The following is a 13486-nucleotide window of genomic DNA, read 5'->3' on the forward strand; positions in this document are numbered from 1 at the left end:
GGGATGTGGGACACGCAGGAGAGGGAATCCTATACCAGGTTCATCAGCAAATTGAAGAGAGTCGCAACCTGTCTTTGACGAGTAGGTGGAGGAGGGAGTACAGGTGCTCCATCTAGCTGCAACTTCAAAGGCCTAAGAGGACCCGTTGACTGGACTGTTGCATCCTCTTTCAATGCTCTGCTTTCATTTCTAATTTCTGACTCTGAAATCCTGGAGGCCAAGTGCTGTGACAAGCCATTAAAATGTATTCCGATATAGTCACACTCCTAGAAAAAAACTTCCAAAAGTGTTATTTGGCTGTTCCCATAGGAGAACCCGTTTTGGGTTCCATGTGAATCCTCTGTGGAAAGGGTTTTATATGGAACCCAAAAGGGTTCTTCAAAGAGTTATCCTATGGGGACAGCTGAAGAACCCCTTTAGGTTTTCCATAGTACACTCTTAGAAAAAAAGGGTGCTATTGAGAGGTCCTTAGGAAGAAAGGCACCTAGCAGCAGATAAAACAAATACGTTTAGAGGGGCTCTTTACATGGGAAACAGTCCAATCACAGTCTAACCCTTGCTGAACCCCGAGTCTCTAATTGTCAGTGACTGGGGCAGGTCATTCATTTTCATTATTAAAGAGGAAATATTAAAATAACCAACTCATCTGTTAATGCCATTGTCTGCCCACAGTCTTCCTCACTGTTTTTTCTCTCTCCTTTCGCTATAGGCATGGCAAACTACATGACTCCTGAGCTATAACAACTATACTGAGCAAAATATAATTGCAACATGTGACAATTTCAAAGATTTTACTGAGTTACAGTTCATATAAGGAAATCAGTCAATTGAAATTAATTCATTAGGCCCTAATCTATAGATTTCACATGACTGGGCAGGGGTGCAGCCATGGGTGGGCCTGGGAGGGCATAGGTCCACCCACCTGGGAGCCAGCCCACACACTGGGGAGCCAGGCCCAGCCAAACAGAATGCATTTTTCACCACGAAACGTCTTTATTACAGACAGAAATATTCCTCAGTTTCTTCAGCTGTCTGAGTGGCTGGTCTCAGACAATCGCACAGGTGACGAAGCCAGATGTGGAGGTCCTGGGCTAGAGTGGTTACACATGGTCTGCAGTTGTGAGGCCGGGTTGGATGCACTGCCAAATTCTCTAAAGCGATGTTGGAGCCGGCTTATGGTAGAGAAATTAAGATGTAATTATCTGGCGACAGCTCTGGTGGACATTCCTGCAGTTAGCATGCCAGTTGCACTCTCCCTCAAAATTTGAGTTATCTGTGGCATTGTGTTGTGTTTCAAAACTGCACTTTTTAGAGTGGCCTTTTATTGTACCCAGCACAAGCTGCACCTGTGTAATGATCATGCTGTTTAATCAGCTTCTTGATATGCCAGACCTGTCAGGTGGATGGATTATCTTGGCAAAGGAGAAATGCTCACTAACAGGGATGTAAACAAATTTGTGAAAAAGATTTGAGAGAAATAAGCTTTTTGTGAGTATGGAACATTTCTGGAATGTTTTATTTCAGCCCATGAAACATGGGACCAACAATTTACATGCTGCGTTTATATTGTTGTTCAATATAATTCCTTCCACATAACATAAAAGTCCATTAAAACTCAAAAGAACATGACAAGTGCCCTTGAATCGCCTTTCCTTCAGCAGATCAATGAATGTGAACAGCCAAATCACAAGATTCTGTTGCGCCTTGGCTTTTCCGCTGGCGCTAAGTGGTTCTATTTGGGAAGTGTCCTTCCCTGTGCCATGAAATTGAGCTTTTTCTTCACTGGCTGTGTGTGGAATAATTGCTGCACGTAGAGAGGCAACTCACCCCAGCAGCCACGTAATTAATGTGTGTGTGCAAAAGAGAACGAGAGAGGAAGAGAGCGATGTGTAGTATCTGACAGGGAAGCTAAGGGTTGTTGGTGATGGTGCCTTTCACTTGCTCCATGCTGGTTCATGGAAACTAGGAAGGAGATCCTCTCAAGTTGCCATCGTGTTGTTGTGTGTGAAAGAAAAACACATTTTCCTTGCTGACAATATTCTCATGTACTTTATCACTTCTCTAAAAGACTAATTGTTGGCCTTTTGCAAAAAGTCTGATTACAATATGAAATCTTGGTTTCCTGGCTGAGGGGAATAACATGTAATAAATTTAACTCAGGCTGAAGATGATCTACAATCACACTGAAAAATGTGGCATACTCACTCTCAAGACACAGGAGAGACCTTACAGATGTTTGGGGCCCCGTACGTACACTAGTTAAAAGTCTGTAATAATCCAATTACAAAACCCCACAATGTGTGTATGGATGCCCAGACGGTTGCAGCACAGATATCCTCAACAGATCACCTCTGAGCAGTGCCCAGGAGGTGGTAACACCCATGCTGTGACTCAGAACCCCTGCGGGGACTCTTGGACAGCATTTGAATTAACAGGCAAAATAGCCTCCACAATCCAGAGGGAAAAAGCTTCTGATCTGAAAACCTGTCAAAAGCTAGGAAAGAGAGCCTGTTCTTAGATGGGTGTAGCATGTATCAACCTGTTATGGGATTTGATATCCTGAGGCCTATTCACAACAGTACACCATACGGCCCACCATCAAATAACACGGAACCCTAAAAGTCATGCTGGCAGTATTGGTGGCCATCCTTCAAGTGCATTATAGGTTCACAAGGAGGAAGCCAGCTATGGTCTTTTCTGAGCCAAAGTCTGGTTTAGTAGCAGCCCTTCCCATATTAGGCTAGAGGCAAAATACCACTCAAAAATTATCTTTTGGTATTTGTTTCATTTATTGTAAGTTTTCTTCCATATTAAGAGATAAAATAGAAAGATAAAATAAGAATAAAAAAACGAACAAACAGATGGAAATTGAACACTAAAGCTCGGTTTAATAAAGGAATTAGCCCCAATAGATGGAATGTACAGTATAATCATGAGAGAAGTAAACAACCATTCTAAGAGAATCCTTGCAGCAATGATAGCTGATAAATCAGGTTATTGGTAATTCAGGTAAGGTTCCCACACTTTGTACAACTGATCTGTTTTAGAATGTGATGTACATGTCAAATATTCCAACGGAACCCATTGAAAATGTATCTTATGCCAACCTTTAAAAGATGGGACCTTGTCAGTAATCCACTGTAAGAGAATGTTTTTCCTCTCTGCGAAGGTTTTACAACCTCCTCTCACCCACAGAGGTAACATGCCTACTAGGGAGACCTAACAGCAAAGAAACCAAATCCAATTCTAGGTCAAGCCCTAGAATTTGTTCAATTTCTTGAAGGACATTAGAACAGTACCTTTGTAATTTGGAAAAGGACCGTGCATATCTCCAAATGTCCTCCCACATCTTCTCGTTGAATAGTAACAGACAGTTAATTTTCCTACACTGGCTTGACCCCTTGTGTGTCTACAGTAGAAAAGGGCCTTAACGCATCATAAAATGAATTTACAGACATTTCCTTTGTGAGGAAAAAAATCGTTATTTCAAAGACAGACATATCAGGGTTGCCAACTAAGATGGTGCTCTTCAAAATATGTCTGATTTGTAGAAAGCGGAAATAGTCCTGCTTTTTGGGAGCTGATATTTCTCAACCATCTGCTCCAATGACATTAGAATCCTGTCAGCTAATAAATAATTTAGTCTGCCTATGCCCTTATTAAGCCAAAGGTTAAAACCAACATCCAGCAATCCTGTTACAAAATCATGGTTGTTAAGAATCGGGGTAAGAGCAGAGGTTAGTTTGGACCTTCCCTTAAAACTTTGAACTGATCTCCATGCTTTGAGTGTATTATGTGAAATGGGATTATTGCAGCTATCTTTTATAGATTTGAAGCTTCTGAAAAATAAAATATCCTGCAAGGGGTATTTTGAAAAAGAAGTCACAATATCTAACCAAATAGAGGAGTCATCATTTGTTATCCAATCAGTAATATGCCTTAAGTGTGCACACCACTTATAAAACCTCATATTGGGCAGATCTAAGACCCCTATAGAACCTGGCAGCTGTCTAGGCTTGCGTTTATTCCATATAAAGGAATTTAACCAGTCATTTTAACATTGTATTACTTTATTGGAAAATAAGACAGGGATCATTTGGATTGGGTTAAGTAGTCTAGGTAAAACATTCATTTTCAGAAGGGATATTCTACCTAACCAAGAAATCGGAAGATAATTCCAGCGCTCCATGTTAGTCCATTGTTGATACAATCCCAAAATGTTTTGCTTTACAGCAATTGAGTTTTTAAGATATAGAACTTTCATCAGTGGTGTAAAGTACTTAAGTAAAAATACTTTAATGTACTACTTAAGTAGTTTTTTGGGGTATCTGTACTTTACTATTTATATTTTTGACAACATTCCTAAAGAAAATATGTACTTACTCCCATACATTGTCCCTGACACCCAGAAGTTACATTTCAAATGCTCAGGCAGGACAGCATTATGGTCCAATTCATGCACCTATCAATATAACGCGTTGTCATCCGCACTGCCTCTGATCTGGCAGACTCACTAAACACAAATACTGTGTTTGTAAATTATGTATGAGTGTTGGAGTGTGCCCCTGTCTGTCTGTAAATAAAAATACAAATGTGTGTGGTCTGGTTAGCTTAATATAAGGAATTTGATGTATAGCATTTACTTTTACTCAAGTATGACAATTGTGTACTTTCCCCATCACTGTACTTAAGTACATTTAAAACCAGATAGTTATAGACTTTTACTCAAGTACTATTTTACTGGGTGACTTTCACTTTTATGTGAGTCTAACCCTAACCCACTTTCTGTTAAGGTATCTTTACTTTTACTCAAGTATGACAATTGAGTACTTCTTCCACCACTGACTTTCAAAATACAGAAAGTGTCACAGTATGATGTGCTTTACATGGTATTTTCCTTTTATTAATTAGCCAAGTAGCTAACAGCTTGTGGCTATTGGCTATGCTAAACTGAGTTGGGGTGGAAAAACATCCCCCAAGCAGGAAGCCTTTTCTGCTGTGCAGGCCAATTAAGCATTGGGTATAGGAGATTCAGAGTTCACACAAATTCAAAGTTCACACACATTCTGATTTAACAGCTCATACAGATCAATGCCTGGCATTGGGTCCCGTGTGGCTCAGTTGTCTTCCTGCAGCGATGGTTGTGGGTTCGATTCCCACGGGGACCAGTATGGGGAAAAAAATGAAAATGTATGCTCTGGATAAATGTAAAATGTAATGGAGTGAGGAGAGATTGAATTGAGTACATTTCCATGTCACTCAATATTACATCCCATTGGGTGGTGGAACCTCCCCTGAGTGACAGCCATTCAAAGTTATTCTAGATTGTCTTCAGCTTGACCCTCATGACCGGGTTCATTCCCAAGGGTGTATGCTAGGATGTGTAAATTGAACTATTGAACCAATCGATAGACAGTTTGAAACATGTTTTTGAGAGACCTAGGAGTTGTTTCAAACCTGCGTCTGATTCTTGGCTCTCCTTTCACATCACACAATTGTTGTCAATCAATCAATCACATTTATTTACAAAGCCCTTTTTACATCAGCAGATGTCACAAAGTGCTTATACAGAAACCCTGCCTAAAACCGCAAACAGCAAGCAATGCAGATGTAGAAGCAGAGTAACTAGGAAAAACTCCCTAGAAAGGCAGGATCCTAAGAAGGAAACCTAGAGAGGAACCAGGCTCTGAGGGGTGGCCAGTCCTCTTTTGGCTGTGCCGGGTGGAGATTATTGCCATCAAGGTCAGATTGTCTGGTCTACCTGAAAGATATATTTTTATTCCGTAGATAGTGTGCACATCGCTGAGCCTACCTTGTGTCATGCTATTTGCGTGATACATTTCGCAACACTTTTTCCCCCAGTTTTTTTCTGTTCGGTTATGTGGGAACAAACTCACAGTCAATTTTATATCTCCCAATGTTTTTAATGAATGTCTTCAGTATAACTCTGTAGGATCTCACCTCTTCTCAGTAGCCTCAGTACAAGGAGTGACCTTGAGAAATGTCAAGCCTGTAAGTTAATCACCGTGTTAGACCTTAATACAAATACCATAAATGTCAATTTGGCATCTTCACTCAGTTGAGGGACACATTTATTTCAATATCATGAGTTTTGTAAGCTGTTACCAGAATTTGTATATTTTGGATCTGATTGGGAGGCAGACAGTTCCACCTCATTACCTGTTCGCATGTTATAGCCTATTATTTAGAATTCCCATCATTCACAGAAGGGATCATCAACTATATTCAGTCGGGGGTCAGTTTTTTTTCTTGAGCTGATGGTCGGGGGGAAGGAACATGATTATAAATAATTTGTAGACTGCAATTTGACCCCACGTAGCCCAAACAAATACAATATTTGACTAAAACAATCATTTCAAACCGTGCTTACATTTGTGGGCAGTTACACGTGCCTCTCTATTATGCTTGGGAATACTTGGGAACAGATTTCCAAAATTTAAATCACTTGGAGTTGATTTCATGATGTTTTACAGTCTTTTATGTCTAATAATAAAACCACTTGCAGGCCAAATTTGGCCCGTTTACAGGTTGACTTGATAATATTTGACTTCAGGTACATATTCCATCGACTGTTCCCTTTACCAAATAAACAATAACCTGTTATGTTAATGTTGGTGTAGTTGGCTGAACACAAATATCCTTTATTGTTGTATAATTTTGAAGCTATAGCAAATGATTATGACAGAAGACACAGGTAGAGCTAGCTAAATGTGACAGGTGGATCTACCCTCTTCTTCACAGAGCGAATTTCTTACATCCCTCCGCAACAGCCCGAGGCGGGGAAAGTGTGCCTTGACTTCCTGTGACTATATATGGAGACCACCGGTATAGCATGAGTGAAGAAGAAAACATCTCCGGGAAAAATGAGAGCGTTTGTCTGTGATCAAATAAAATTAATTAACGTTTATTGCGGCCGATGACTATCTCCTATCTTAAAGAGACAAACACGTATTTTCCGTCGATTTTGTTGTGCTAAAACAGGAACTCAGAGACGCAAGCAAAAACATACGCACATCGCAACTGTGAATGAGAAAGCTACAGGTGAGCATTATTTTTCTTTATCTACAGCATTTCAACTTTATTTAGTTGCACGTATACCATCTCTATTCCATGTCTGTTTTAAAGATTAAAAGAGCACTTTGCATTATTGATTGTGTGCTGTTTCAAGATGTGAACATTTTGGAGGGGGCATTTCATTGTTTTCAAACCTGTTGATTTGAATTGTAACCAACTTGCGTGCATAATCAACGAATATTTGAATAAGTTGACAGATAAATATTTTATGCCATGGTAAAGCTTATGTGTATGAATGTCGTTTTGTTGACACTTATGTGCTAGTCCCCCTTTAAGTTTATTATTCTAAGAAAAAGTTGTTTATTCATCCCCCCAGAATCCAATAATATTAATTTCGGTTTTAAAATGAAATCCTAGTTAATCATGATGCTTTTGGTTGATCTGTTGGTTGATTATTGACCAGAAAAAAAGTAGGAACAGGTGATTTCATTTCCTCAACAAGATGTTGTCTAATGGTACGCACAAATATATTATTTAGTCATTTAGTTGTAGGCTATAATTAGCCGACTATCTTTCAGAGGATCTTGTGTTCTCAAACATGCACTCTGCATGTGATCTTTTAAAGGATTTCATCCTGTTGTTCCATCTTAGTTGTTCATGTCAATAATACGTTTTGAAAAGCTACAACCTGTTCCCTGCATGGGTCAAGGCAACCCAACCTTGCTGAACTGAAACTCTTATTTGGTATGTAGAAATAATTTAAGAAACAGACAGGCAGAGATGCACACACCTTTTTTTAAATACTCAAGTATGTCTATCAATTATTATTTTCACTTAAAGGCTAGATGTGTGAATTAATAATAACTGCATAGTTACACACATCCTTTGTAGAGCATACTTTTCAATCAACCAGTCCTGCAAAATTGTCATGAAGCATAGTTTTCTGCATGAGGGATGTATTTGCCAAGGGAACCTTTCTTGTGTATATATCATGCAGTTGTCTTGGAAACTGACTAACCTGATGTAGGGATGGTTGGTGTGTTCATTATAGCAATCACTCCTGGTAACCTCCCTTTTAACTTTTAACAATACTTCTGAAAGTACCGACGCTCTCTCTCCAATAATTGTGCGATATTGGCCCTCATTTGTGAATTTCAATGAAGAGGGTTGATGCATAATCAGCCTGGTCTTTGTGGCAATACGCTCTGCACTCAGACGATTTGCATGTACCAGAGAGGTGAATGACTGTTATGCAGATTGCAGGAATATGATTTCCTTTTTTAACGAAGCTCTTTAGAGGTAAACAAAAACAAGCGGGGTCCTAAGTGTTCACTTAGAAGGAGCTCGTTAAGTATCTTAAGGAGACAAATAACTCAAACAGGTGTTGTTGTATTTCCACGGCACCTAGAAAGTAATCACTTAGAATTTTAATAATGAATTGCATTTCATCATCATGCACCCAGTGGATGCATTCAGTGAAGAAAATATTGTTTCCGCCACTGAATTTTGCCTCTCCTACATGAGTAGCCTCATAGCCTGTAATTAATCCTGCATCATATTACACTAATCAAAATAATTTAACAAAATGTTCCTCTGGACACATATCGTAAAGTCCCAAAAGACAGAAAATGCTGAATCCTATTTTCTTTTACCATTTTGTTTCACATAATTCTTAGAAGTCCCCCTTGAGTTCTCTTGAGAAAATAGGTCTCTCAATCTTATACAAAGAGAACAATTACAGAATAGTCATGTTATGTCTGCACACTGCATTTACAGTGCTGTATTGAGAGTAACATTAGCGCACAGTTTGATAGTGCTGTTATTTTTGGGTTATGCCTAATGTATTGTGACATGTGATTGTTTGATTGCTTGGTTCTGTAACGGTCACTTCAGTTTGTGATATGAAAAACACGGTTGATTAGAAATCACTTTCGCGGAGACATCATTCTAAACACAACAGTCACTTGAATGGTTGTTCCCACATCTATGGTTACATCTATGGCTATAAAACATTCCATTCTCTTATTGATTGACAGTTTAAATCTGTCTGTGTGGTACAGTTTCTTCCCTCAGAGCTTTGAGAAAGCCTTCTGTTGCAGGTTAGAGACTACTTGATTCTAGAGCCTAGCCCTATGAGTCACACTCTCAGCACTACTGGTGCTATAAAAAACACTGGCTAACCCTGTCTATTCCCCGCACCCCTCTCTCTCTCTCTCTCCTTAAACATCCAAAGAGCAACCTGTGAAAAGATTGAGTGAGAGGGTAACATCATTTCGATGTGTCCGTATGTCAGTTTGGCCCTTATAGTAGGCCTAAGTATGACTATGAGTCTACGGATCCAGGCCGTATTATGTTGGTTGAAGGGTTCCCCCAGTCCTTTTTTCTAAAGAGAGACGAACACACTGTGAATCATTCATTTGTCACGTCACTCAGGATCATGGTTTTTGTAAAGGATCGAGCTCATAAGCATTTACCTTCACCATCATGCAACCTTTCATTTAATAATGAATATCCTGTCATAGTCACCATGGTTGATATTGTGTTGTGTTTGAGGTTGTGTTTGTGTTTGTATTGAGAATTGAGTTGAGTAGCATAAAGAGGAGACCTTCATTATCTACGTAACATAACCAGTCTGTATTGTTTTGCATATCATGTAATGCATTGCATGTACCCAGTGTATTCAGAGAATAGTCCTAAAAGTAAATTCTCATTGAATAGAGAATTGTTGCTCCCTGCGGTATGCCCTTTTTCATGTGGCTCTCTAAGTAGTTTCTGCTCTATTGCCAGGTAGTAGCTTTGTATAGCCTAACTAGCACAGAAAGACTTTACCCATGCTGTAAAACAGCTCCCAGACTCTTTCCCACCAACACTGACGAATATTCACTGCCTATCGATCTCAGATGCAAAGTGTCAGTCTTATGTCAATTCTGAATTGAGCGCCCGCTGATCACCCTAACAGATTGGCTCATTGGCTGTACAGGGGCTGCTGAGAATAAGCTGCTATCGTGGAACCTCTGATTGTCATCGGGTGGTTCTGCCAAAGCCTGGAAGGGATCAGAGCCCTTTTTAATGTAATTACATTATGACAAAGCTGAAGGTCAACATGTGGATATCTTTATTATTTAATTATAATTTTCAGTGTATGTCCCAAAACCACAATAATATTGAGCAGTTACAACTGTGGAAAATACAATTGGATTAGAGAAGAAACATACACACACACACACACACACACACACACACACACACACACACACACAGTAGGCCATATACAGTACAGTCCATGCACATAATCAAGTAGATCTCCCATAGGACCAAAGAAGATCATTTAAACAATCTATATTCTGAGGGACTGGCAGGACCGCCACCAAACATGGCTAAATAGATGACACTTGTGGACTAATTGATAACAACGGCATTCAAATGACATTTTCAAAAAATTCCTGCCCTCTATTTTGAATATGATATCATGGCAGAATCTGTTCACTCAATCCTGAAGAAATGAGACAAAGAAAGCTTGCTGTGAGACTCCAGGGTCCCACTGATGGATACACTTTACAGCGGCAGTCTAGGCTGGCTGATGTCATTTAACAGGTTAACCAATCTATAAGGATGATAATGACATCAGCGGCAGGATGAGTCCCCAGCGACAGAATGGGAGATTTTCTTTTATAGATATGAGTCATAAATCCATTTTTATCTTCATCACAATTGGCATTGGAAATAACTGTGTCATACTGGCTCCCTGGGAGTCTGATGATGGGGTATTTGCAGTCCTTTAGCCTCATTGAATACGGAGCTGAGGAGATGAGAATCCAGGTGTGATCAGGACCAACTTTTGCCTCATTGCTGCTATGGTGTGATAAGTTAGCCTGGCCAGGGGAAGACTGATATAATAACATCAAGTGATTATTAATGCAGCCTGCCTCGGTAGAATTCTGTCTACCTGGATTTACCAACCCTTTTCTCTCCCTCCACCGTTACCATAGAGACCCCTCCATCCCCTAACAGCAAGGAGCCTTTTGCTGCCGGGGCTCGCTGGCTTCTCACAGGAGAAATACAGTGTTGAGCATCGCCATCAGTCTCTGTTAAGGTTCGGGCACCTGTGATGTGTGAGAGTGAGAGTGTGAGTGTGAGAGTGAGAGTGAGTGACATTCACTTGGCTGTGAGTGTTTCCTTGGCACATTGACTCGTCTTTTGTCACTGGGACTTGATGACTGAGACAGAGTGACATCCAGTTGGGAGGCCAGCCACGTCTAATTGAAATGAGCTGCTCACCTGGGAGAAGGCTTCTCCCTGACTGTGATGCTTTGCTAACTGTCACTGGTCAGAGCTGCAAGTGTATACCTAACAGACAGGTATTGGATCTGAGACACAAGCAGGTATCTGGTGTTTGTAGTTTGCTCTGTTAAAACAGCATCAGGAGTCTAATGACCTTGGGGAAACATGAAACGGTGCACACAGATGACCAATATATGAACAAATCTCTCTCACAAAAGCCTCTCCTGCGAAATGAAAGTGTGAAATGAAAACAGTACTTCTTATCATGTGGGTTTAACTATGGTGTCACTGTATAGGAAATAGTGGCATGAGATTCAAACCCACTTCATTCATAGGCAGTAACTCTTTTGACCCATATCCAAGGGGCACTGCAATCCAGAACCTTCCTCAATGGAGGCGTTATAGACATATGAATACCTACATCTATGATACTGTTCACATTCTAACTAAAAGTGCGAGGCAAGCGCACTATCTGTCTCGAACAGTTACATTGAATTAATTCCTATTACAAATATATTGTCTAGCTAGCTGTGTTATTTAATGTGTCACTTTCACTGTTTGAGAGAAAGCAGAACACAGAGCTGCCAGTCTGTCTCTCTTCCTCTTCCCTCAGAGATGTGACAAAAGAAAAACATTTGCTGTCAGCTGATGAAAAGAATGTATATCTGTCCCCTGAAAAAAACTTTGCCATCAATCAAAACCTCTCTCTTGTATCCATGTAATTTCTTGTCTTTTAGTGCCTTTTAGTTTTGTCTCTACCTCTACATTGTACTATTGCTGCGTCTACTAGTGTCAGCCACCATACAAGCTGGTCAGAGGCTGGAGAGTGACTCATACTCACTGAGGTGGAACCTAACATTGGACTTGTTCTTTAGAAGTCTCACATCGTATCACAGTTTAACTAGAACCCTTAAGAACAAAGTCAGGGATGAATTAGGCGTCTGTGATGATGATACTTCTATCTTAGCAGCACTTCTCTCTGCTACAGTAGATGGGGGTCGGTGGAGGAGGATTTGAGAGAGCATTGCTTTAAGGAGAGTTATTGCAGGTAGGTTTGTCACAACAGTGGCCAACCAGCAAGTCTATGATGAAATCAACCAGCATACGATATCAGTCAGCCTTGGACAGAAATAGCACGTACCTTCTGCCATGGGTTGAGTATAATTGAGTTAAGAGGGTGTGATTACTGTGATTAACCCTGTGTTTATGTAGCCAAAGGGAAGCTCCTCAAGTGGATATATCACATCTGTGTTAGATACTGTATATCCAACTATAGTTCAAATAAACACTGGGCTAAACAATTACAAGGATTTTCAGACATTTACTGAACATTGTTGTACAACCTGACACTTGTTTTAGGCTCATGTTCATGTGAATTATTCTCCTTGTGACCCCAGGTAGTGAATGAGCATGACGACGTTGCTGGACCTGAAGAGCAGTGTTCTGAGGCAGGTTCAGAGGAGCCAGTCTCTGAGGGGGAGGAGGGAGCCAGCAACCTCAGCAGCCAGCAGCATCCCTGTCACACACTTCCCTGACCAGTTACCTCACGGGTGAGTCTCACACACTGCCCTGACCAACTACCTCACGGGTGAGTCTCACACACTGCCCTGACCAGCTACTTCATGGGTGAGGCTCAGTGGCACACAGAAGTAACAGCAGTTATAATTGCACACATGCATGTAAACATGGATATTCACTCACTCACCCACTCACCCACTCACTCACTCACTCACTCACTCACTCACTCACTCACTCACTCACTCAGGTAATAATAATAATATAGCACTTTATATTACAAAATGGAATCTCAAAGCGCTTCCAAAGAAACTAATTATAAAAAATGGAAAGCGAAAGCTGTCTCCAGTCAGCCTTATAGGCAGTTTGAAAAGGCAGTCAGTCTCTGGTATGGCTTGAGTGGAGAGAGTGGCATTGATGGTTAGCCAGGGAGAAAGTCAGTCTGACAGATACAGCTACAAACACAGGAACATTCAGACTGGATGAAGGAAAGGTACCTCTGTCTCTGAGAAGAAGGCCTAGTCTGGTGCTGGGGACTATAAATATTCTGGACAAACCCAATATGTTTAATGTGTCCCTCTCCTCTACTCCAGAGATGGGACCTGTTTCTAAAATGCCTCGATCAGTCTGGTCTTCCCCAAGGAGACATCAAACA

At 40.6% G+C, this 13486-nt stretch overlaps 1 protein-coding gene across 1 annotated transcript in view; it reads left to right on the top strand.

Annotated features, from left to right (window-relative positions):
- Positions 1-4744: 4744 nt before the first annotated feature.
- The window catches only part of LOC110538274 (BAI1-associated protein 3), a 38571-nt gene continuing 29829 nt past the window's right edge, over positions 4745-13486 (top strand). Inside the window, exons 1-2 of the mRNA XM_021624989.2 lie at positions 4745-7062; positions 12714-12866. Of these exons, the coding sequence (XP_021480664.2) occupies positions 12721-12866 (146 nt within the window). The 5' untranslated portion in view covers positions 4745-7062; positions 12714-12720. The remainder of the gene's footprint in view (positions 7063-12713; positions 12867-13486) is intronic.

This window comes from Oncorhynchus mykiss, chromosome 12 (genome assembly GCF_013265735.2).
Source record: "Oncorhynchus mykiss isolate Arlee chromosome 12, USDA_OmykA_1.1, whole genome shotgun sequence".
Classification (NCBI taxonomy): Eukaryota; Metazoa; Chordata; class Actinopteri; order Salmoniformes; family Salmonidae; genus Oncorhynchus; species Oncorhynchus mykiss.